Genomic DNA, 24,947 nt, shown 5'->3' on the forward strand with positions numbered 1-24,947 from the left:
ACATGAAACTCTCTTATTGTGTCCTATTAAGTGTGCCGATGAAGCACTGCCTAAAAACCATTGCCATAGTATATTCCCTTTCAAGCACGTTATCCCATTTAAATATAGAATTCATCCACTCCTGGCTTTCAGTCCTTGGCTTTCTCTGTTCCTAGTTCTTCCATGGCACCTGGTCAATATAAATTGGCTCATTTTGAAACTCATTTGCATTTCAATTTTGTCATCTCAATACACAGCATGCTGAAGCATTCCTCGTGTCTTGTTCTATGTTATGATGAGAATCTTGATTATATGTGAAAAGCAGACAACATATGAACTGGCACACATTGAGCATCTGCTCGAAAAAACTCTTCAGCTTGAATTTGGAATATTGAAACTGCTAGGAACCCTATTGTTATGCTGGAAATGAAACATGCCTTGTGTCCAAGGACTCTTTGTAAAGCAGTAGTTCATTTAAAGGTATGTGCCTTTGGAAAAATTGAAGTGATTGCTTTTTAAAGTTTTCAGAGAGGTTGAAAGCTGTGCATTGATTGTCTCTCAATCATCAGCTCCTTATTTTTTATGTAAAAGGATCCATTGAATGGATGTAGTTCAAGCTTCCTAATAATTTTGATGTGTTAGCTCCACAATGTGGGGATTTTATCTAAACCGAGGCAAATACTACACCCTTGCGAGGTTAAGTGCCTCACAAATCTTCCAGTTGACATATTGTGGGCTATATTGCTGTATTTTTAGAGGGTCATTGTGACTTCTCCTTTCTGTGATGGTTTCCCGTTCACCTCCTTTACAGTGACTCCTTAACACAGTGCTTCACTCTTGGAAGCGCTTTGAATAGTGAATCAATTTTTGACTCGTTGGGACTTCAGGCAATTGTGACATGGCAATGAACACTTTTGTTCCCTGCTCCTTGAGCTGATGCTTGTGTGCTGTGTGTGTTATGGGATGCCAGAGAGTTAGGTTTTCTTTGATCTTGTCTTTGGCGGAGGACCCGCTGCCTGAAAACTTCATTTTGGAAATCAAATTATTCTGCATGACCCATGGTTTAAGTTGATGAAATATATAAGTCTATCTTAATTGATGCAAATTGCACATGCTTTTCATGTATTTGTGACAAGTGTGTAACGTGAATGATTTTCATGCTCTAAAATCAATATCATGAGTCCCTAAGTAGGTGGCTATGCTGTTAAGCGGAACACATAGCAAGACAACTTGCTAGAGGAACAATGTAACCATTTCCCACACTAGAGGAGCTGGAACTCATATGGTAGACATTGTCATGATGTGATAATATGTGATTCATGTTCACTATAGTGATAGTGAACATGAATCACATATTATCACATCATGACCACTATAGTGAACATGAATCACATATTATCACATCATGACAATGTCTACCATACCAGCTCCTTATATATATATATGGTAGACATTGTCATGATGTATATATGTATATATATATATATATATAAGGAATTGATATGGTAGACATTGTCATGATGACCACTATAGTGAACATGAATCACATATTATCACATCATGACAATGTTTGATATGGTAGACATTGTCATGATGTGATAATATGTGATTCATGTTCACTATAGTGGTCATCATGACAATGTCTACCATATCAGTTCCTTATATATATATATATATATATATATATACATCATGACAATGTCTACCATATATATATATATAAGGAGCTGGTCTACCATATAAGGAACTGATATGGTAGACATTGTCATGATGTGATAATATGTGATTCATGTTCACTATAGTGGTCATCATGATTGTCTACCATATCAGTTCCTTATATATATATATATATATATACATCATGACAATGTCTACCATATATATATATAAGGAGTTGGTATGGTAGACATTGTCATGATGTATATATATATATATATATATAAGGAGCTGGTATGGTAGACATTGTCATGATGTGATAATATTTGATTCATGTAAAGAAATTTTTGCATATTGGTGACTCACTAATCGAAGGTGTGGTTTTGTTTCAGGAGATAGAGGATAATGCAAGACGCAAACCAACAAGAATCTTAGACCGAGGAACAATGCAAATATGAAATCGGAAGATACCCACTGTGTTGGTTGCATGGCATGGTCAGCCTTTATCGGAAGCTACCTGGGAATCCGTATACCAGTTACGGAGAGTGTTCCCAGATTTCATCATCGAGGACGTTAATGCTTGAAGAGGGAAGGAATGTTATGCTCTAGCCGAGATAGCATGACCTCGGAAAGATCGGTGGGCATTTTCTCTTAGATGACCAACTTTTGTAATAATTAATGTGCGTAAATGAAATGGTCTAAAGAAGTAACTGCCAAGGTCCTAGGTGAGGGTGAAATGGCATTGATTAGGTGGTTCTAAGTGCTAAGACCTAGGTGCACCTAAATGTGCAATAATACCAAGGGGCAAATGGTCTTAATGTGCCCCAAGAGAGGGGTAAATGGTGCATCAAGTGAAAGGCTAAAATGAGGAGATGTGGCAAGGGGGAACCATCTAGGGAGTTGAGGGTCTCGTGGATATGCATGAGGAAAACAAGAAAGACGTATCTATTGGAAAATGCGATCCAGGAGAGTATGGCTAGGTGGAACAATTGTGATGCCATCGCCCGTGATCTGACTGTGAGTTAGATATGAGATTGTATCAATTGGTATATATATAAGGAACTGATATATATATATATATATATATAAGGAACTGATGTATATATATATAAGGAACTGATATGACAGACATTGTCATGATGTGATAATATGTGATAGAGGTGGAACTGATATGGTAGACATTGTCATATTAGTGAGGGTGAACATAAATCACATATTATCACATCATGACAATGTTTACCATATCAGTTCCACCTCCTCTATCACATATTATATATGGTAGATATATAATATGTGACAATATGTGATTCATGTGATAATATGGTAGATATATATACCATATCAGTTCCTTATATATATATATATATATATATATATATATATTATAATCTTTCGTTTCATCATGCAAAATAATTTGATTTCATGATCCCTTGCTTAAACAAGCAATACAAGTGAGGGTGAACAGATATATATATATTCAAGTGAGGGTGAATTGATATATGATATATATATCAGTTCACCCTCACTTGTATTGCTTGTTTAAGCAAGGGCTCATGAAATCAAATTATTTTGCGTGATGAAACGGAAGATTATATATATATATCCAGAGAAAAGAACTTCTATTGATGCTTGTAAAAAACGATCATATAAGTTGGCAAATACCATTAAGGTGCCAACCATGAAAATCAACGAAAAATTAAATATTGGTTGTCAGAAAGATACTCTTGTTGCCAGAGATCCTAGCTCATTGCCTAGGGATTCTCAGTAATAGGGGCTAACATCCAGGGTGGCAAACTATACAACCATCTGATCCCTCTCGGGATGATGTAGAAAACACTTGTAGGCCAAGCCTTGTAGAAATGTTCCCTCGTGTGATGGTAGCTCGAGAACCTGGAGAGCCTCACTCCAAATGGCGTGAAGCGGGAAGATGATGTCTTGCCAGATGGCTACCAAGGTGGCCGACTGGTGGAACATGGTGTTGGTCCATAACCCAGTTGCAGCGAGCAACCTAGATGTTCCATGTTGTAATGTTGGCTACTGTCTCCCACACGTCCTCCGACGAAGGAAGAGATCGATGACTAGTGGGAGGGGTCGCCTCATGAAACTCAATGTTGTGAATGCATAGGCCTTGTATCCTCTATGCTAGAGAGACCATGTCAATGGAAAAGGCATGGCCACCCTCTGACAACCAAGCAGCCATGCCCCATGTGAAGTCCCTTTGCGTGTCCTGAAGCCTCGCCACGATCCGAAGCGCTACTCGCCATATCCTCTGTGCTGTTGGGAAGCTCCAAAGGCAGTGGTTCAGTACTCAACAAATTGATGCTAGTACTCTTGGGTGGAGTGGCCGAAGTTGGCGGTCTCCTCAGGGGGCAATCCTTGAATAAATGCTCTACTACGCAACCAGCACACAAGAGCATAGGACCTGTTGTGGGCGGAACCATCGGGGTAAGATCCCTATAGGATAGTCCTTTAGAAAATGGGGCCCTTGGCATTTAAAGCATAACACAGGAGGGTTCTTTGAGCCCTGGGGGATCGTCTCCAAAGTCCCAATCGTGCATCTATGGCAGTTGCAATCCACCCGCATCTGCTCCAACCAAGGGCCAACATGAAGACCTCCATATGCTATCATCTAGAAAAAGGAGAGTGTGGTCTACACTAACTATATCTTGACTAAGCCTTGATCAAGATCTAATGTGGCTAAGCTACATAAAGCAAAGATAGCCATTCACCTACTCTAGGTTGTTAGAGCTAGGGTTAACCTTAATCAGATATTAACAAAACTAGATCACAAGTGAGCCTTAATAAGGGTTGAGGTGATGTGGCACCCAAATTTGATTAACTTGCAAAGAGTACTCATAGATTAAATGGACACTATTAATAGATTATGGGAAGAATTGCAAGATTTCTAGGGGGAAAACTCATGTAATTTGATAGACTATGTCACTCATAAGATTTTACAATGTAACACTTGCATTAATTTTTATTAGTTATTGATAATTCTCCGACTTTAAATTTTTGACTCCTTTCAAGCATTGTCCATGTATCTCCGTAAAACAAGAATCTTTCCAAACAGTTAGATTCAAGGTCTTTGTGCTCCTCGAGAGGTGAGATCCAGGTTCTAGACATGCCTCTAGTCCAATCTCCGACCGCGGAAGATCTAAAATCACCCCTCAATGAACCCATTCTACAGGAGGCATATCTGGCCCACTCCAAACATAGTTTTGTCCTAGATTGAACAAGGATTTTGAGGACATCAAAAGAAACGTCTTTCCATGTTAAAGTCGTTACCCAAGACAGTCCAAGCATTAGATGGCAACACTCTTTTAAGTAGTGTGGACCTATTTAAGCTTTTTTCTTATGAAATTTAAATGCAATCTTCACAATAGGTTTCATCTACCAAAGGAAATGTTTCTAAAGATAGTTTTAATAGATGAAGCAATATTATTTTTACAAAATATATCAAAATACAACAATCATACAATTTCAAGCCCCACTTGTGATCCAAAGACAAATTCAACAAGTGTGAGAGAAGAAATTGCAAGAGAATTGTTAGAGAAGAGATTTGCAGATAAAAAATAGATTCAATAATTAAAAGAGAATAAATTAAATGGCATAAGAAGATGCCTATCATCAAATTAAGTTGAATGTTTGAGATATCTTTTCTTACACAAAGGATGTTGTGAAAATTTTAAAAGAATCATATGATGAGGAAGACCTTTGAGTCGTAATTTTTATGCAAATACCAACACACTTTCTCGCCATTAGGCCACCCCCACCATTTACCAAGTGACGATCTTCATTTTTTCTCAATCTGAGGGCCCTTTCTGACCTATGTTTTTTGCCCATGGAGAAAGGAGAGGTTATCATTAAACTTTTCTTTCACAAGCTACCCATGCAGAGTAGAGAGGTTATCTCACAAGATGATTACCCACCCTTACACTACCATCCAAATGAAGATAAGAGAACATACAAATCTTAATGGATAAGGGTTGTCCCTTCCATCCACACATCCATAAAAGAATTGCAATTGTAAAACACAACACTATATGTTGGACTACATTTGAAACTTCCAGCCATTGTATGCACTATGCCTCCCTATATACCAAATTTCTCCCTCGAGGATGTGATAATATTATCTTGCCATTAAAGACTAATCTCTTTCAATTACCTCTTCTTTGTTTTTGAAGTAATTCATGCTCATCGTTTAAGGGACTTTGCAAGCCTCCCTGAGTAAATGTCATTGTGAATGTGTGTAGACTAACATTAGTTCTTGAGCATAAATTCTCTAATTTTCAGCTCAAAATCATGAGTCATATGGAAAAACTTTTGCCATAATAACACTTAAGCATTAGAGCTGCTATTTTAACTGCTAGCATCACCCATTGAGGAGATTATTGAGGATAAGACTCTCATCAATGTTCAATACGGTAGATTATATTTTGGTAATCTTTTGTTATTATTTTCTTTGAAACTCCATTACTTGTTCATTTATGAGCATGCCCTGGAGGAGATAATAGCTGAATATTGGGTGTATGCAACTTGTAGTGCCTATCCAAACGAAAATACTTATTGAAGGCCAAATTTAGGCACAAAAATATTTTGTATAATCAACCTATCTAATATTGTATCTTCTCAATTTAGCAAATGCCATTGTGAATTGTGCAACACCTCACACATGGTTAATTAAATGACTTGTATTTTTAAGAGAATAAAAATATCACAGTCTATTGAATGATTTCAATGTCCATGTCCTCATGTTGAGGATGACCTCCCACATTTTCTCCCATAAAGGAAAAGGTTTCAATCCTCACATTCGGAGGGTCAAGTCGATTGTTAAAAGTGTCTTCACATGTGGAAAGACTAACATTGATTCTTATTTTTATAAACCTATATCAAACCATTTCATTGATTGTTGTTAAGAAAATGTTTTGGCATTGGAATGCTCTTTTCTCTTTTGTGATAGCTAACTTGGGCTGAAGTGGAAAGTCGAGTGATTTTCCTTTTCTTTTTTGCATTTTCATTAAAGAAATAAAATTATGCATGTGCACTTTGGTGGCATATATCTATATCCGATCAATTGTGTGATGAATTGGAATGTTTAATTATTTCATTTCAAGTCTAATCGTGGCATATTTGAATGCATGTATACTAAGAGATCTGTACCATTTGTTGATTTTTTCCAAATTGTGTGATGAAGTGGAATGTTTAATTATTTCATTTCAAGCCTAATCGTGGCATATTTGAATGCATGTATACTAAGAGATTTGTACCATTTGTTGATTTTTTCAAAATGTTCTTGTTGTTGATTTTCACAATGGAAAAATGTCTTTGTTGATTGATTGTGAAGATTGTGCTGTTGCAATTGTTGAATCAATTTTGTTTGATTGATGAATATTTACATAAAGTCCTTAATTGACATTCTCAAATTTTGTATCGAAATCAATGAGAATTTCCACGTTTGGAAAATCATCAAATTGATGTTGGTGTCGAATCATAACTATGGATTGTTATTTTGCATTTGATAGATTGTTCGAATTGTGTGATGATTAGAATACATAAAAATTTGCAATGATTTTAATCCTGAGTCAAAGGTTGAATGGTCAAATTAGCACAACTTAAGGGAATTCATTGGAAATTATCACTTCCAAAAAGGGGACACGGCGATTAGTATGAGTAAGACATGAAGAAAAGCAGAGAGAGAGAGAGAGCTTCCGAAAAGGGGACAGGGCGATTAGTATGAGTAAGAAGTGAAGAAAAGGGGAGAGAGAGAGAGAGAGAGAGAGAGAGAGAGAGAGAGAGAGAGAGAGAGAGATGGTCAAGGAATGATCCTTTTAGATCTATATGATTTGAAGAATCTAATTGAATTTTGCATTCTAGTGCAATATTGGTGATTGCTTCTAACTTTTCATTCATTTAAAGGTAGAATTTCTTCTTGTTCCATAACTTGTGTGGGTGTTGTTGCTATTGTAGTGGAGTTTCATATGTACTAGGCTTTTGAATCCCACACAAACTTGCTGAGCCAAGAGTCTCCTTTGCTTGTCTGTTTTAGACTACCTAAGTCATACTATTTTTGCTTATACTGATGGAGAAGTGAAAGGAAAGCATGAAGCTGAACACGAAATGAGAGAATTGCTTTAGAATGAAGAAGGGTGAGATCCATATGTAGGCACCTCTACATGAGCCACCAAGCTCCACAATCATCTCCTCAATCATCTCCTCAATCAGCTCCTAGAATCTCTCAATCATCCTATGTGGCATCTACCACCACCTAACAGTGCTTATGGGCACCTAACTGTGCCTCTAGCACACACACACATAGAACCCAAGGTGTGCCTGGGGCATACACCTTGAGATATCCCATCAAACCCCCCCTCAAGGGAATGCCTCAGGCTATGTCAAGGATACATCTAGTCTCATAGTTTCTCATGCCATCTCATGGTGGTCAAGGATAAATCTATGGCTAGGATCTCATGCTAGCAAGGGTTCCCTAGGGTGTGAAGTCAAACAAAGGGATACATAAGACCTTCCAATGGTTATCTCCCCTGCATGGACATGCACACAATGTCTGCAGGAGGTACCATGGAGCAAAACACATACACATGGCCTACATCATATGGTGACCAGAGGTGTTTACAAAGAAACACAATAGTTTATTCCATTCATTTTGGAGGACTATCCAGGCAGAGTACCTTAACATAAAAGAGAGATCTGGAGCATATATGGAGATGGTTTAAAAAACATAATCATTAAAGGAGGCCTCATCTTGTGGAGGCGCATCAACTGAAAGTAAATTGGCAGTTTCTGGTTTTGTAGTTGCTTCCTTTTTGGCTTTACAAAACTTTTCATGGTGATTGTTTTCGCCACAATATTTGCAAAGATTGATCTTGAAGCAATCTTTTGAGAGGTGATTAGTCTTCCCACAATGTTTGCAAGGTTGAAACTTGCCTATTTGAGTTTTTATGGCATAGGCTGTGTCATTGCCTCTTCGGAGTTCCTTGTGCCTTTCTTCTTCTTGAAGAGCAGTAATAAGACCTTCAAGAGTAGGATTAGGAAGATTTTTCAATGTGGTAATAACATGATCATAATCTTCAGGCATACTTTTGAGCAATACTACCATTGCATCATCTGTAGTGATTGGAGAGTTGACAGAAGCAAGTTGAGTCATGAGACTCTGCATGTGATTGACATGGGCAGCCAAGGGAGTGCCACTAGCCATCTTCAATTCAAAGAAAGAAATCTTAAGTGACAATTTTGAGATGTGAGAGCTGGCACCAAAAATAATATCAAGCTTTTGTCAAGCTTCAAAAGGAGACTCCAAATTAGAAATGTGATGAATATAGTCATCTCCTAAGCCAAGAGCAATAATGCTATAGGCTTTCTCCTCTCTAGCACGATCTCATGCTGGGCGTGTAGGAGCTGAGGATTCTCCAGCATTAGAGGCTATTGAAGAAGAAGTTGAAGCAGGTTTGACAAGCCCCCAGAGGTTTTCCCTCATCAATGCAAACTTAACTTTCATCTGCCATGTGTGAAAGCCTTTACCATTGAACTTATCAATATTCAAGAAGGTAGCCATGAGAGGGTCTAACCCAAAATGGGCAGTGTCTACTCTCTTACAAGGCTAGAAAGAGTTGAAAAGCTTCAAAGTACAAGCATTTGGTGTAGCAAAGACTTGTAACCGAATTCCATACTAAAAATCATAATGGATATGATGCTTCAACTTGCATGCTTCATAGAGGTGGCTAAATGAAAGTATTCCAAGCAAATCTAGGTATAGCAACCTAAAGGAAAGTTGTAGCCACAATTGTACTGATGCTATTCAACACTTTAAAACATCAGAAATGCCAAAGTAGCATCTAATGTAGCACCAAACTCACAACATTGTCAAAACTGTCCAAAATAGAGGCCTGATCTTGGAGGGCTTGTATCTCACTCTTCAAAGAAAAGAAAAGAGGGCTTTCTAGGTAGAAATAAAGCTGGTATAGCAGAGGAGCCACTGAAGAAGAGAGGCGAAATGCCGCGTCACGTCACCATAGCCAGGAGCTTGAATGTTGACTGTTTTTTCGTCTGTTTCTCCCTCCCTGGTGGACCATTTCACTTCAAATCTGGACAGGGGCTAGCTCATGCTGTTCTGCAAGCGTGGCTCAGAGGAATTTTGGAATGGCTGCTCCAGCAAGTCGTATTGCACGAAATAGCGTCAGGAAGAAGGCGGCTGTTGCGCGGGTCTCTGGGCACCATTGCCTAATTGCTCTGACGTGGAAGGTCACCCATATGAAGGGTCTCTCCAGCCAGAAGGACTCTGGGAATGGTTACCTGTAGGTAGAGAACTTAGCCCTCCAAGTGGTTGGGCAGAAAGAGGTAAAATGGAGAGGAAGGTGAAGAAGAAGAAGAAGAAGAAGAAGAAGAAGAAGATGACATTGCATAAATGGGCTCAAGGAGGATCATAGTGCTCTGATGCCATGTTGGAGAAGTGAAAGAAAAGCATGAAGCTGAACACGAAATGAGAGAATTACTTTAGAATGAAGAAGAGTGAGGTCCATATCTAGGCAACCTCCACAATCATCTCCTCAATCAGCTCCTAGAATCTCTCAATCATCCTATGTGGCATCTACCAACAGTGCTTATGGGCACCTAACTGTGCCTCTAGCACACACACATAGAACCCAAGGTGTGCCTGGGGCATATACCTTGAGATATCCCATCATATACTAGGCTAGTTCTTCGCTGATTTGAGGCCCCATTTTATGGTGCATCGACTCGCATGGGACTCTCCTCCAAGGAAACTATTACTAGAGTGGAGGCCAACAACTTCGTAGACATTCCCTAAGAACCAAGACTTCTCATGGCCATGCTCTAGGAACTAGGACTTCTCATGGTGGCCATTCCAAGGCTGGCATCCCCAACAGAACAAGGAAAAGCAATGGCTAAGGAGACACTCTACCATTCCCAAGGAGCTAGGACTCCTCTTGGGTGCCCTCCACAACACAAGAAGGAAAAGCCTTGGGAGGGTAATGACAAAGTGGGCATCCCGGGACTGCTCATGGCCATTCCCCAGGAACCAAAAGTCCTGATGGCCATTCCCAAGCACAAGCACTGAACGCTGTATGGTAACAGAACGCAAGGATTTTGACAGAACTCGGGAGTGCTGATGATCAGACTGGATAACTCGTGATGGAGTAGCCATAATTGCTTCTCCGGCAAAGATCTTTCATAGGAAATCATCGTACTCTGGCTGGCTGTTGCCCAAGTTAAGAGATGTCTGAAGTCTGGACTCTGACGGAGGATCAGAGAGAAGGACCTGGTTGATTTATGAAGATGGATGCAGCCTGCCGATCGCTAGAGCCAGACTGGTTCTCGTGATGGAAAGTTGATCGCATAATTTCGTTCTTGGCATGACACAGGTCGTGCATTGTGTAACTTGTTGATCAAGCGGTTTAGACTTCAGGAAAGGACTCAAAGGACGACTTCGAGATCGTGGAGCAGCTATGTCGTATGGGCTCATTGGGCTGGACCGGCTCGTCTTCCAGGGGAGGAGGACTTCGAGATCCAGGGAAAATTTGGATAATCTATAGCTCGGTTCTCAACTCTTGTCATTTTCAGGCCGCGTGCGGTGGATCTGCTCTGTTGGAAAGACTGAAATCTTTAGAGCAAGCAGAAAATTTTGTGTTGCCCAATGCCTAGTCGTGCAGAATTTCCGGGTGCAGGTGGGCACTGGGAATCTGAAATGAGAGGCCTTTAGGGGAGCTCCCATGAATCATGAATGAGCTTCTGCTGTTTCCGACTTGAGGGACATGTAGAGTTCCAATGAATGTTCATTGAGGAAATTTTGGTGTTGCAGAGAGTCCAACGTCGCGGTTTTCAGAGAGATATAGACTATAGAGTTCTCACGAATCCTGATTGAGCTTCTGATGTTGCAGAGGAGATTCGGGAAAAGCTTCGGGATACAGTTCACAAACAGAGGCGTGACTCGTGAGGGAGGGAACAATGGCTGAATCCTGATCAGCGATCATGATCTTGGTACGTAGATGGTTCTGGGGAGGTAAAAAATGAGAGTGACTGATTGAATCATCGACTCATCTCACAGACTCACTCCCCGGAGCTTGATTCCTGCGCAGCACACATGGCTCTACAGCGCCAGAGAGCTGCCTGTTCACAACCATCCCTCTCGGCCACCTGCTTTGTCCACGACGTGCGAAAGTGATGGCTTCCGGAACGCAACTCGACCGATGTTTACCTTCAGCTGCGATGAAGCATTCTGTCAAGTTCTGTGCCTCTGAAGTGCGGGCCTATGACTGCCCATCTCACCAGAAAGATGGTAAATTATGCGGAGCATGGCCCGAGGTGGAGCAGGTGGGAACTTGGAAGCCTGCAGAAGGATTTTTCTGCTCAGAAAGTTGAGGGACCCGGTGTGCACCGCCAGCAGTTCAAACTTCAGAGTCCAGACCGTTGTCGTGCACACAGTGAAAAGGTAAAATGTTCCATTCACCCACCAGCCGATTCTCCCGGTAGAAATTCTGCTTCCGAGAGACAGACTGTCGTTAGATTGTCTGGATCGACTATCAAGAGAGGCATTGACATGCGATCCTCACTCAATGGCTGACGGATCTGCAGAACGAATCGCAGCTGAATTCAACGAACATGCGAATAGAATTTTAGATCTCCGCTTCGCGGAGCCTGCTGCTGCATCTTTGCACGACCACGACGCTGCCTACATTTCCCACCAGTTCAGAGATGAGGCTCCTCCTACGCTACTCAACAGTCACCTGGACTTGGAGAAAGGGATTAGCGCAGAGGTGGTGGGCTTAGAAGTAGGACAAGGAAGCAGAGAGCATGAAGAGGAGGAAGGGAAGTGCCGGGTTTGCCATTTGCTTTTCGAAGGCGAATCAGGAACCACTGAAACAATGCAGCTGGGCTGCAACTGCAAGGAGGATTTGTCGATTGCTCACCGAGCTTGTGCTGAAGCCTGGTTCAAAATCAGGGGCAATAGGTGAGACTCGTTCCGTTGATTAGCTCTTCTGTACGCCACTGAAGCACGCAATTTGCTTTAGAGCTGCTGCATTTCACCCAATTTCTGAATGAAAAAGGCTTTGGCCAATTCCAGTGATTAGCTCTTCTGTACGCCACTGAAGAACGCAATTTGTTTTAGAGCTGTTGTACTTCACCCAATTTCTGAACGAAAAACGTTTGAATGTTTGCGTAGGAATTTCCATTCCTTTGGGGAGTCTGATTTGATTGCTTTTGTGACAGAATATGTGAAATATGCGGTGCTACAGTACAGAATATAAGAGGGAATGAGGACTCCGGCTTCATGGATCAATGGAGTGACAGAGACGCCAGTGTTCAGGCTGAGCCACAGGCAAGGTGCTGGCAAAGTTTGTCTCTCTGTAACTTCTTCCTCGCCTGCATGGTGATCACTTTCATTCTCCTTTGGCTGTTTCGAGTGACTATTTCTTAAATTAGTTTCAGTGTATCGAGCCATAAGCTATTTTATCTGCTCTCTAGCCGTTCACAGGTTTTCAAATTTTATCTGCTCTCTAGCCTTTGCAGAGCCGTTCACAGGTTTTCAATTGAGGCTAAAGCTATCTTGCCTGATATTTTTGTGAAGTGCAACAAGGTTTCTTTCGTGTCTGTTCAGACAATTGAGTTTATTTGCACAATTGCATGTGCAAAAGCCTGCCAATTAGTATCATCGAGAGAAATGGTAACGAGATGTAGGGGAGTTTTCTGTGTTGTGAGCAAGAAATCTTAGCGACATATGGCACGTGGTTTTGTATGAACTGTGAAACAACCAATCGAAGATGGGGGATGCATCAAGTGAAGAGGTGTTAGTCATTGCCAAAGTAACAGGCTATTCTGTTTACCTTACCCCTTCTTCCCTTCTTTCTCAAGGTTCTTTTTGGGGAATGATAAACAGATTCACACCTGCTGTGATGGTATAATGCCTCTTTGAAGTGACTGGGGAAGCAGGGTCTTTCTCATCAAATGGTTTTTTTAGATTGTGTTCATGAAACCTTTTCGTGAGATAGATGATGTTGGAAAAGGTGGGGAAATAAGCACTGTACGTTAAATGAGTATTTCTCATAATGTTTTGTGTTCTAATAGTATTCAACAAGTCTTTTTCATGATGAGCTTCTTTGTTAGCACACTGTCTGCTAAATGAGACCTCATGCGTCTCAATATTCATCTCTTCCTTGAACTCCAAGTTTGTTCTGCTTTGGTGACTCTCACACATCCTCAGGTTTGAAGAAATTTTTTGTTAAAACGAATGTCAGTACTTTTGTGCTATCATGAGATCTCTCATGTCATTACAGTTGTGCTTTTAGAGGCACGTTTCCTAAAAATGAACGTACTTTTAGTTGTTTCAGTTTGTTCTACTTTGGCAACTTTCCAAGAACCTCAAATGTTTTCCGTTCACAATGCTTGAAAAACGAATTCCACAGAAGCCGGCCCAATCACAAGGAAAGTACAGTTGCAAAGTCCATGTGCACGTTAATCATTTTTACGATTCGGTTTGTTCATGTAAATGTAAAATTTTCCAACTGCGTATGTGTGTGCTTGTCTTATTTAGATATTCATTGAATATATACGTACATTTATTTGCACAGAATGTATATATCTACATTTCTAAATACGTTTACATAATAGATATACACACTAATATACCAGGCATTGTGGAATACTTAGTATGCTTTTGGGTAAGGCTTGCTTACTCTTATGCTCTTGTCTTGCTTATGTCTGGCTAGCTGTTTGAGTGAAGCTCTTAAGAAAAGACTTATTTCGACGGTTATCTCTGTGAAATACATTGTTGCTCCTTGTAAGTCATTTTGTTACCCCCTTTGTAATGACTTTGATGTGGTAGTGTCGCCAAAACCATATTTCGGACTTCAGGATTTTCTTACAAGCTTTCATAATAAATATAATTTGTGAAAATATAGGTGAGTGATGTAGACTAGTGTTGGATCCAAATATCTATATGCTTTATAACAATACTAGAAAAGAGGGTGGAAAGGGCAACCAAAATACTAAGTGCCTTTTTGGTAAACCAGAAAGGCAGAACCACATCCAAAGCTATTAGAATTGGGTAGAAAGATCTGCACTTCTAATTATTTTTGCTGATAAATAGTTGTTGAAAGGGTGGAAACACATTTGCCCTTTATAGGTACTACAGTTCAGATGTGTTAGAGGGCGGATAAATATTTGCCCCTCATAGTTTCCACTTAAGATATAGTCTCTATAGAGACTTTTACTATGTAGGTCCTTATAGGTTGGTATAAGTCTTTGTAGGTTCATATAGGCATGTATTGTGTACATTATAGGTCTTACATGGGTGACACAGGCTCTTATAAGTCTCTCTAATGTCCATATAGACCTTTATAGGTCCCTAATCAAGCTCATATGGGCACATATAGATATCATAAGCCCTTATAGGCCCATATACGTGATGACACTATCCCACGCTAAAATAATAATTAAAGAACATTCAAACATTGGAATGTGGTTTACATAACAAAGACAAACATCATTAATTTATATGCAGATAATGATACACCCAATATAAGAACAAGAGTAAAATGAAATATGAAGCACATATTAAGGGTATCTATTTAAGCAAGAGAGAGCTTGAGTTGCAAGTCACAGTTTGGACCTTTGAAGAAATACAACTCCTCTACTTTAAATTCTATTTAGAGTAAGCGATTTGTAACCAATCAATGGACCAAAAGGATGATACTTTGATCTAATTGAGGCCCCGTCTGTAAGGACTATTAACGACTCGTTATTCATAGTGTTGTGGAAACCATACAAGTATATTTGATATTTTTCTAATGACTGTGGGATATGGCAAACACTCTTGTAAAGAAAAACATCTTTTACCACATGTCGAGCTTGGTTTGGGATCCTTTTTGGGATTTGATCTACTAAAGCCATGATTTGATGAGAAAGATGAGGGGAATGAGGGCATAGGATGTGACAAATGAGGGTGATAAGGAGAGAAATGAGGTATACTGCGGTATGAAAAATTTATCAATATAAAAGCTCTAAGAACTCAATCAAGTGAGGCACTGGTCTGCATTAACATTGACGTTACACGTTTATATGATTTATAATGCTACACAGTATTCTTAGTTAGACTACAACTTGAGAAATGGGCTAAATTTAGTTGATGAAAGGAATAGAGATTGTCGAGTGGCATTGAAGCTTGTCTACCACAAATAAATATATGGCGCACTGACTTATGTATTTGTTCGGATGGTGGCACGTGAGTTGGTCCACTTTTAACAAAATTTGGGTGTATTGTCGTATAGTTGCAGTTACAAGCTAATGCACTCTATATGGAGGAAGGATCCTCTTACTTTTTGATTTGCAAAGAATAGTAGAGGAGATTATGCATTTGGATATGTACTTTATGATAATTTTGTTGTTCTTTTAGAGAAAATTATTACCAAAATAAGAAAAAACAAAGAGTTTTGTATTAAGTTATGGTGTTTCCATGGTATAGTAATTATACTTACTATTATGGAGGATAGTAGCGACATAATTTATGGCAAAACAAGGGTCAATTATAAATGGTAATGGACCAACCAACAAGGAGCACAAAGGTCCTAAATTGAAGAGGGCTCCTTGTGTTAATTTTACGGAGTACAAAGTCCAAGCTACAAGTTTTTTTGAAATCCTATGGTGAGTACCTTTTATGATTAGAATACAATATAAGGTAAATATATTGAATCTAGAGAGCATACAATGAGAATGTGAGTGGGAAAAGGGGACCTCTAGGAGAGAAGTTCCTAAGTAGACCCTTTTTCCTATTAGTTGATTGTAAAAGAAATTTATATATAATGCTTGGTCAAAGTCTTGTCAAATCAAGAAGAATTGATCACAAACACCAAATAGAGAATGCGAGCGGGAAAAGGGGACCACTAGGCGAGAAGATCCACCGATTGACACTGAAGTTCCTTAAGGGCAAAATTTAATCCTAGGAGCTACTCGTGGTAGATTGTCTAGGAACTCGAGGATCTGGAATGGTTCCATAGAAGATAGAGGCATAGCCTTTGAGTGCATGAGGATTCATGGTGACAAGGAATGAGTCATAGCAGCTTGGATTGATATACTACTAAAAGAAAGTGTTACAAGTATTAAGAGAGGATTTGTGGCTTCTAAAAAATTGTGCATCAATAGGTATTTGGATGGACAACTGTAGGCAAGCCATTGAAAGAAAATTGGAAGTCTTAGTAATTGTCTAAGACACAAGTATCAAGAAAAGACCTTGGTTTTAAAAAATTGTGCACCTATAATTGTTTGGATGAAAGAGTGTGCACAAGCCATTAGCAGAACATTAGAAGCCTTAGTAGATGTCTAAGACACAATCTCAACATTGACAAAGGTATGTGGCTAGGCAAGAGGAGCATCTTCATCGAGGTGAAAGAATTCATAGGATCAAGTCAACTAAACATTGGAGATAAAATTGGAACTGAGAATGGATGGATGGATGGGGGATGGATCGAAGGCAAAGAATAGGAGTAGAGGGTGGCATCCAATAGCAAAGAGCAAAAGCCATAAGAAGACTTGACCCAACTAGAAGAGATGCATCATCCACCAACTACTACATTGAGACTTGAACTGAACCTATCCTAGTCTTTCGACTAAGGTAGGCCAAGGAAGTTGAATTAAGAGGAAACCCATGAACCAATGTGGTGTAGACCCCAGGGACCCATCTTCAAAAAGCAAAAATTCTGATTACTTTTATGAGGAGACATTATATGTGACAAGCTATGAGTGAGGCCATCAAGGAGCTCAACATGTATCAAGTTCCAAATCAAATGTGCCTCTGATGGAGAGCGATGCACCAGATGAGATAAGAGAAAGTCCCAAGTCAAGGCATACATTTGTCTGAGAGCGATGTGCAAGAATAAATATACACATCAATGAGAAAGTGATATATGAGCCAAGACAAATGGATCCAAGAATTAAGGCATGCACACTTCAATGAGGAAGTGTTGTATGAGCCAAGATACAAGCAAGGCCATTCAAAAATGCAAAGGGTGTCAAGCCTTGAGTCTAGATGCACATTCGACTGTAAGCAACATGCTAGACTAGAGGAACATCGAAAAAGATATGAGTTGAGGCATGCATCTAATAAAGAGTAGTGCTTTAGACTAGATGAAGGTAGGCAAAGACCAAGGTCAAGCCATGCACACAACCATGAGTGTAGATACACGAGATTGGATACAAGGCATAGCCTAGAGTGAAGGCACAAATTGAACCAATAAGGACCCATAAAGTTAAGAAGCCTGATCTACGAGATTCCTTGATCAAGAAGCCTACCAAGTGATTGAAGGATGACGTTCAGGAGACCAAAGCACTAGGAATTGGAAAGACTATGCAAAAAGAGCTTGGGGGTGGCAATACCTAATGCAAAAGTATCCCAAACCATTAAGGTAAAATTTCAAGACTTTAAAGGAGCATAGGATGAAGACTTGTATTGCCACTGATAGAGCTTCCTCTGAGTGTGGGCCATCAATGGAGCTACAACCAAGGACGAGTACATGAACTACTTCTCGTGCAAATTGGTGAGGGAAGCATAGAGGTGGATTAACTGATTTTTGATTGGACATTTTTAGGATTGGCATCACATGTCGGAAGCCTTGTTGAGGCAATTTTGACAAGAAGTTAATGAGGAGGATGTCTGACCCAAGCTCAATGACTTTAAATACAAGAAAGGGGAAGCAATTCAAGATTTTGTGTTGGACATGAGAGCATTGATAAACCAATTGACCACACTGCCCAGTGACACAATGATGCACATTGATAAACCAATTGACCACACTGCCCAGTGACACAATGATGCATACTTGGCTATTTAGTGTATGAACATGGATATTTGTTCATTGAAGATAGTTAAACCAACAAAGAACTACAAAAAAAATCCTCAACAACCATTTCTTTCGAGAAAAATGGTTTAGTCAAGACCCAAGAAAAATAAAAATGCTAATGAGTGCAAGGAGGACTCCGAGGATAGCTTGCCCCCAACAAAAAATAAAGAAACACTAATGACCAAACTAAAGAAGGGGCTTCAAGAGATGGTCCAGGAGGATGAGGATATTGAGAATGATGCCAAGAGGATAGAGATGACACAAAGATCAAATTCTACTTCTGTGAAGAAGAAGGCCACGCCTGAGTGCAAGCTATGGTAGGAATACATCAAAACGCCTCCAAAACAAAACGGAAAGAAGAGAAATAGATCCAGATGTCGAATGTCAAGCAATTGTGATAGAGGTGCTTGAGTCAATGGATGTAAAGGTAGTGAACCAATCCAAGGGACCTGTGGCAAGCACAAAAAAGGTGCCACCAAAAGACATTAATTTGGAAGGATCAAATTGAAACTGCATCCAGCTGGAAGGAAGAAATCCAAAATAGCAAAGAATTGAAAGGGAAGGCTCTTATAGTAGAATCCCAAGGGAATGTAGAGCACACCAAAGAATGGGTGCAAGCAAGACAAGGCATCACCACTCACTCCACTTATGACCTAACTAAGAGCGAAGCCAAGGTGGGGAGCCAAGCAAAGAAGTGATAAAAGCCTGGAAAAGATTCAGAGATGAGAGAATTCATTATCATTTCAAGCACCATCTGATTCACTTTCCATCTCTATTAGAAACATAGAGCCTATGTGGAAATATGATGCTAGTTTAGTGTTAAAAGCATATGTGATTCTAAAGTATTCCTTCTTGTAGTTTTGCTTCCATAAAAATAAAAAATATCAAGGTATTCCTAAAGGTCTATAGCAATATTGCAATGTCCTCCCTCAATTTGACTACGATAGATGAAGGATCCCTTGACAGAAGTGTGGGAAGCTTTTACTAAAACTTTCATAAATTTGAGAATTATTATGGGCTATGAATGTGGGAATACTTTTGGGATATCTGATCGGATTTGCTTTTAACAATGGATGAACTATTGCACTTGACCCCAAATTGTTGCAAAATTTGTGCAAGGAAACTTGCATTCGATCATATGAAAGCACACCTATGATTGACTCACTAGTCACCATTTTGATGATTGACATCCTTTTGGTAGACGAGGTAGTAGCCCTCGTTGCAAAGAAGAAAAACATTCAAGAGGCCATTGTCTCGATGGGGGATTGGGAGTCAATATGATCCTTGAGAGTTTGGTAAAAAACTAAATCTAAAAACCCTGTAGCCACCTCCTTTTCAAGTACAAATGGTAGACCAAAGGTCCACGGATCCCTGAGGAATGATCTTTGATGTGGTAATCACAATTTAGGATTCCACTACACTAGTAGTGTAATTGTCATTACCATGGAAGAAAACATTTACCACTACTTCTAGGAAGACCTTGGCTCAAGAGTGCAAAAATACTCCACAATTGGGGATTAGAAATCATGACAATTGGAATTAGGGAAATAGAGGTCGAAAGACCAACAAAACTTGGCAAGATCATGAGGAGCTAAAGGCCTCAAGATCAACTCAATTCCAACAAGATGTGAAAATGAGGCTATGGAAGTGAACATCATACTAGTGGGTAGGATTGGCATCAGTGTATCCATGCAATTGTATCTAAACCCTAGTCTCATAAAATAGTCCATACTGCAATGTGGACTTCACATACCTCAGTATGCATTTAGCCGCATCCAAATGCGGTTTCCTTGGAGCTTGCATAAACTGACTTACCAACCCAACAGCATAGCTCAAATCTGGCCTGGTAATAGTCATTTAAATCAAACTTCCTACTATGTGTCTGTACATAGTAGGGTCTTCCAGAAGCTCACTTGCATCTGCGCTCAACTTCACATTCTGCTCCAAAGGAACTGAAATAGGCTTACAGTCTGTCATCCCATATTTGGACAACATGTCCAATCCATACTGCCTCTGCAAGAACCATATCCCACTTGTGGATCTAATCCCCTCAATGTCCAAGAAGTAATGTAGCTCTCCCAAATCCTTCATCTCAAACTTTTGCTTCAATAGCATTTTCACATGAAGGATATTTTCATCACTATCACCTGTGATGATCAAATCATCAACATAAATGACAAGCAGCATAATACCTTTCTCTGTTTTTCTCACATAAAGTGAGGAATCTGCCTTGGAAATCTGAAAGCCAATAGTGACAAGATACTGTGCTATCTTGTTAGACCATGCTCTAGGTGCTTGCTTCAAGCCACATAAGGCTTTCTTCAACCTGCAAACAAACTCAGGATGAACAACATGAACATAACCTGGTGGCTACTCCATATAGACCTCTTCTTGCAAATCACCATGCAAGAAGGCATTCTTTACATCCATCTCATATAAAGACCATCCCTTTGATGTAGCCATAGTAATGACTGCTCTTATGGTTGCCATCCTTGCAACCAGACTGAATGTTTCTTCATAATCAATGCCATATGTCTGTGCATACCCCTTGACAACTAATCTTGCCTTGTATCTGTTCACAGAACCATCTGCATTGTGCTTCACCTTATAAACCCACTTGCAGCCAATTGCATTCTTGTCTTTAGGTAAAGGCACCAATTCCCATGTAGCATTTGCTTCCAAGGCATCCATTTCTTCATCCATGGCTTTCTCCCATATTTCTTTTCCCATGGCTTGCTCAAAAGAAGTGTGTTCTGGTTCATGTATCACTTTGACCATATAGGCATAGCGAATGGCTGTAAATCTATCATATTTCAGCCTATCCAAAGGATACCTAGCTCTGGTAGACATGCGCAAAATAGGCTCACTACCAGGTGCTCTTAAAACATCCCTTGTCTTCCTTAATCCAGGTGTAACAATAGAAGGAATACCCAACTCATCATCAAGCCTCTGTTCTGAGCCACTGGATTCACCATCCACATAAGAGTGACCTGCATTCACATCAACCATGGGCTGATATACTTTCTCTTTTCCTTTTCGTGATACTTGCATACCACTATCTGCATTGCTTTGAGAAGAGCTTCCTGATCTCAATCTGCTTGTCCATGGTGAAGTATGTGAACCATTGCTAGAGGACACTACAGGTCCACTAATATTTTGTGATTGCTACTGTGAATTCTATGTAGCATTACCATTTTGTGCATCTACATCATCAATCACATTTATTGGTTTATACTAGCTGCTCATCTCATCAAAAACAACATCTCTGCTCACTGTAAACTACCCTTTCTACTGTAGAGAATAACCAATTAAGATGCACTGCTCAGCTTTTGGATCCAACTTGGATCTCAACTCATCTGGCACATGAGCAGGGATGTTTTTATCGAAGGTATAGAAATATAGTATTATAATATACCGGAGAAATTTTTCATAAATTACTTTTCAAAGTTTCAAAGAATTGGCGAATTATATCTTTTGTTATAATTTTTGTTTCAAAACTTGGCTAAATATTCTAGGGCATTTAAAAAACTTTCAATTTTCACAAATATACTAAAAACTAGTTATATTGAAAACTCTGTCTTTTCCGTTTTACATAATTTTAAAATACATGAAATAGCTAGCATTTAGGATACTGTAGAGTATGCAAAACATAAAATTGTTTAAGGATAATGAATATCCTTCAAATCCAATGGGGGAAGAAAATTCTCAAAGTCTAGTTTAAATAGTCCAAAAAAGCTAATTATAGCCTTTTCTTTTACAGCTTGACTTCCAGAGTGCTAATGCTCTATCATACGGAAAGCTACTAACATCATAAGAACAAGAGTATAATCTCAAGCTAAGATCTAAGTTATCATCTAGCTTATTACGAAGCTTATTCTTCAAGTAACCGAGAGTACTAAAACACCTTTCATCCTCAACTGAGCCAAGAATAAAGGTTTGACATAAATTTGCAAGCTTGAAGTACTCAGAAATGTTATCTTGTAGGAATGTATTGCGAGAGAGCTCGTTCTAAAGCCGAACCATTGAACCTTGCATTTGAACATTTTCCATTAAATTACTTTGTTGGTGCATGACTTCTCCAAAAAGGGAAGACTGTGAATAAAGCTTTCCAAAATCCAACAAACCATTGTACTTTATATTGTCCATGTCAATGTCCCATCCAAAGTGTTTTTTAAGAGCATCCAAATGATTCTTTAGACCTGCTTTGATACTTTCATAAGATCCATTGACCCAAAAATGTGGAAATATGATGGTAAATGCTTCCATTAGGTCATTTCGTGGAAACCTACTTCTAATCTCATCTACCACTACACTTGCAACTTCACTAAGGGCATTTTTCACTGTTTGTACTTTCTTTAAAAAAGCCTCTTTTTTAATGTATTGTAGTCTTTTGTGTCGTTTGTTTTCTCTCGTCATCCTGAAAACCTGATTGTTTGCACGAAGGCAAACATATCCTTCCTGGTCACATGTTAAAAGTGAGGAGTCCCCATCTAGGTCTATTAAACTTTTCCAATCTTTAAACAATTTCTTGTCTTGAAAACTAGAGCTTGACTTCTTATCGTATGCTGTTGTTATACTCAAATTAGTGAGTTTTATTGCCTTGACATATTCATTGATATAAATATCCTTTGATTGTGACATTTTACTCAACATATTCATTTTGTCTAAAAGTGGAATAATTCCACACAATCCCAATATCGAATCTATGTTGGTCAGTTTATGATACAAAATATCTACCTTTTCAACCTCTTCTTCTGCCTCCATGTGCATTAAATAGACAAAGTCTTGTATTCATCCCATAATCTTTTCACTGGGATGAACCAAAGATATCCATCTAGTATCCACATTCTTCAAAATCTTCCTCCCTTTTGTACCTAGTGCTTCTGCAATAACTCTAAATTGATTGTATCTTTTTGGACTCTTGCAAAAGTAAGAGTAGCTTTTTTTAACCAACGTCTCGATTCGTTGTACTGATGGAAATGTGGACACAACTTTGTAAGCTAGATTTGTGCGATGAGTCATACAATGTATCCCAACACAGTAAGGAGCATATTTTGTTTCTATTTGTAGAGAGACACCATTCCGACAACCTTGCAAGACTGAAGCACCATCACATGTAAAACAAACAAGTTTCTTGACCATCTCAGACTCTGTCATGCCTCCATACTCTTTTAAAGCTCGGATCAAAACTTGCACTAAGTTATTAGCATTGGATTTTGAATTAAGTTTGTGTACATGTAAAAAATATGGTTTTCTCTTATTGTTTTCTACCACATACAAATGCATTCCCAACCACGATATAGTATCCACAACTGTGTACTCATCTAATGACACAGAAAAAAATTATGCAAGTTTTAAAGTCTCCTTTAAATCATCAATTATGACTTGGTTCATGTGGTTAGCCATATCTGTTGCACTACTCCTTGACCAATGCATGCTTGCCAAATTAGGAACATCCAAAAATTGAAGATATGATTGGTAACCCGAGAAGTCTATCAGTGAGTGGCCTTGCTTCAATATTTGCATGATAGTTGAGAATTGCACTATCTTTTCTCTATCAACCTGATCATTGATACATTCCCAATGCTTTTTCAATGATCCTTCACTTTTATTTCTGCTAAACTCTTGTGCAAGCAAGAACTTATTGTACTCAATCTCATTTTTTAAGTGGCGGTTATTTTCCTTGTCCCATTCTTTGATCACTTTCTTTTCATTACTTGTACCTGCTACAGTCTTGTAAACCTTCCCACAATGCTTCTCAATCATATCAATCTTCAATTGTAACCGTGCCTCCTTTTTCCTTGCCCATGTGCATATTTTACAAATGGCCCACTTTGGTGCATCCCCAGTGTCCACTTGTTCTATGTCTAACCAAGGATATTTGGCTACCCAATCTTCTTGAAAATTCCTACGAATATCCCAAGCTCTCTTTCTCTTCTGCTTCTTACTTGAAGAGTACAATTTTGTGATGCATTCTCAATGGCTTCTTCAGTTGGTGTTGACATTGATGATACTGTTTCTGACATTTTTCCACTTTCCAATCTAGTTAAATCCACTACCTCATTATTTGTCAATGATGTGCCAGCTGATGAATTTTCAATTCCAATTGCATTCCCTTGATTACAGTTTTGTGATCCTGTCTTCCCTACTTCCAAGACTTGAAAACTCGAATCCCTGTTAAAACTATCATCGTTAAGCAGTGATCTAGAACATTGATTTCTAGCATGATGCATTGTGCCCAAAGCATGTTCAGGAGTCCCATAAATTGCTTCATGATTCATGGATGATGAACTTGAGAGTAAATTCTCTGGTGTACTTGATGTTGTAAACATGTTTATATTAGTGCCCAATGATGTAGAAGGTAATAAGAAAGATGTCATTTTTGTATTTTTCTCTAGAGCTTGAATTTCTTCTTTCTTCCCATGATAAGTACCTGTTTAAAAAATT

General features: G+C 39.1%; 1 protein-coding gene across 2 annotated transcripts; it reads left to right on the forward strand.

The window, feature by feature from the left end:
* Window positions 1-10,743: 10,743 nt before the first annotated feature.
* Window positions 10,744-13,670, forward strand: LOC147900490 (uncharacterized). Of its 2 annotated transcripts, XM_087377367.1 has the most exons (4): window positions 10,744-11,336; window positions 11,550-11,649; window positions 11,748-12,619; window positions 12,880-13,670. In XM_087377367.1, the coding sequence occupies exons 3-4, from the start codon at window positions 12,225-12,227 to the stop codon at window positions 13,085-13,087; spliced, it is 603 nt and encodes a 200-aa protein (XP_087233493.1). In that variant the 5' UTR covers window positions 10,744-11,336; window positions 11,550-11,649; window positions 11,748-12,224; the 3' UTR covers window positions 13,088-13,670. The 2 variants fall into 2 exon arrangements, with proteins under 2 accessions (XP_087233493.1, XP_087233492.1); XM_087377366.1 differs by having other exon boundaries at window positions 11,550-12,619.
* The last annotated feature ends 11,277 nt before the right edge of the window (window positions 13,671-24,947 follow it).

This window comes from Dipteris shenzhenensis, chromosome 7 (assembly GCF_047967505.1).
Source record: "Dipteris shenzhenensis isolate YYH24624 ecotype China chromosome 7, Dip_SZ_1.0, whole genome shotgun sequence".
NCBI lineage: Eukaryota > Viridiplantae > Streptophyta > Polypodiopsida > Gleicheniales > Dipteridaceae > Dipteris > Dipteris shenzhenensis.

What these genes read in the sequence shown, in the direction of transcription:
- LOC147900490 (XM_087377366.1), top strand. Translation starts at nt 12,225, where the DNA reads ATGGCTGACGGATCTGCAGAACGAATCGCAGCTGAATTCAACGAACAT. An exon ending in TTCAAAATCAGGGGCAATAG is followed by an intron (nt 12,620 to 12,879) that starts GTGAGACTCGTT and finishes CTTTTGTGACAG; the next exon opens with AATATGTGAAATATGCGGTG.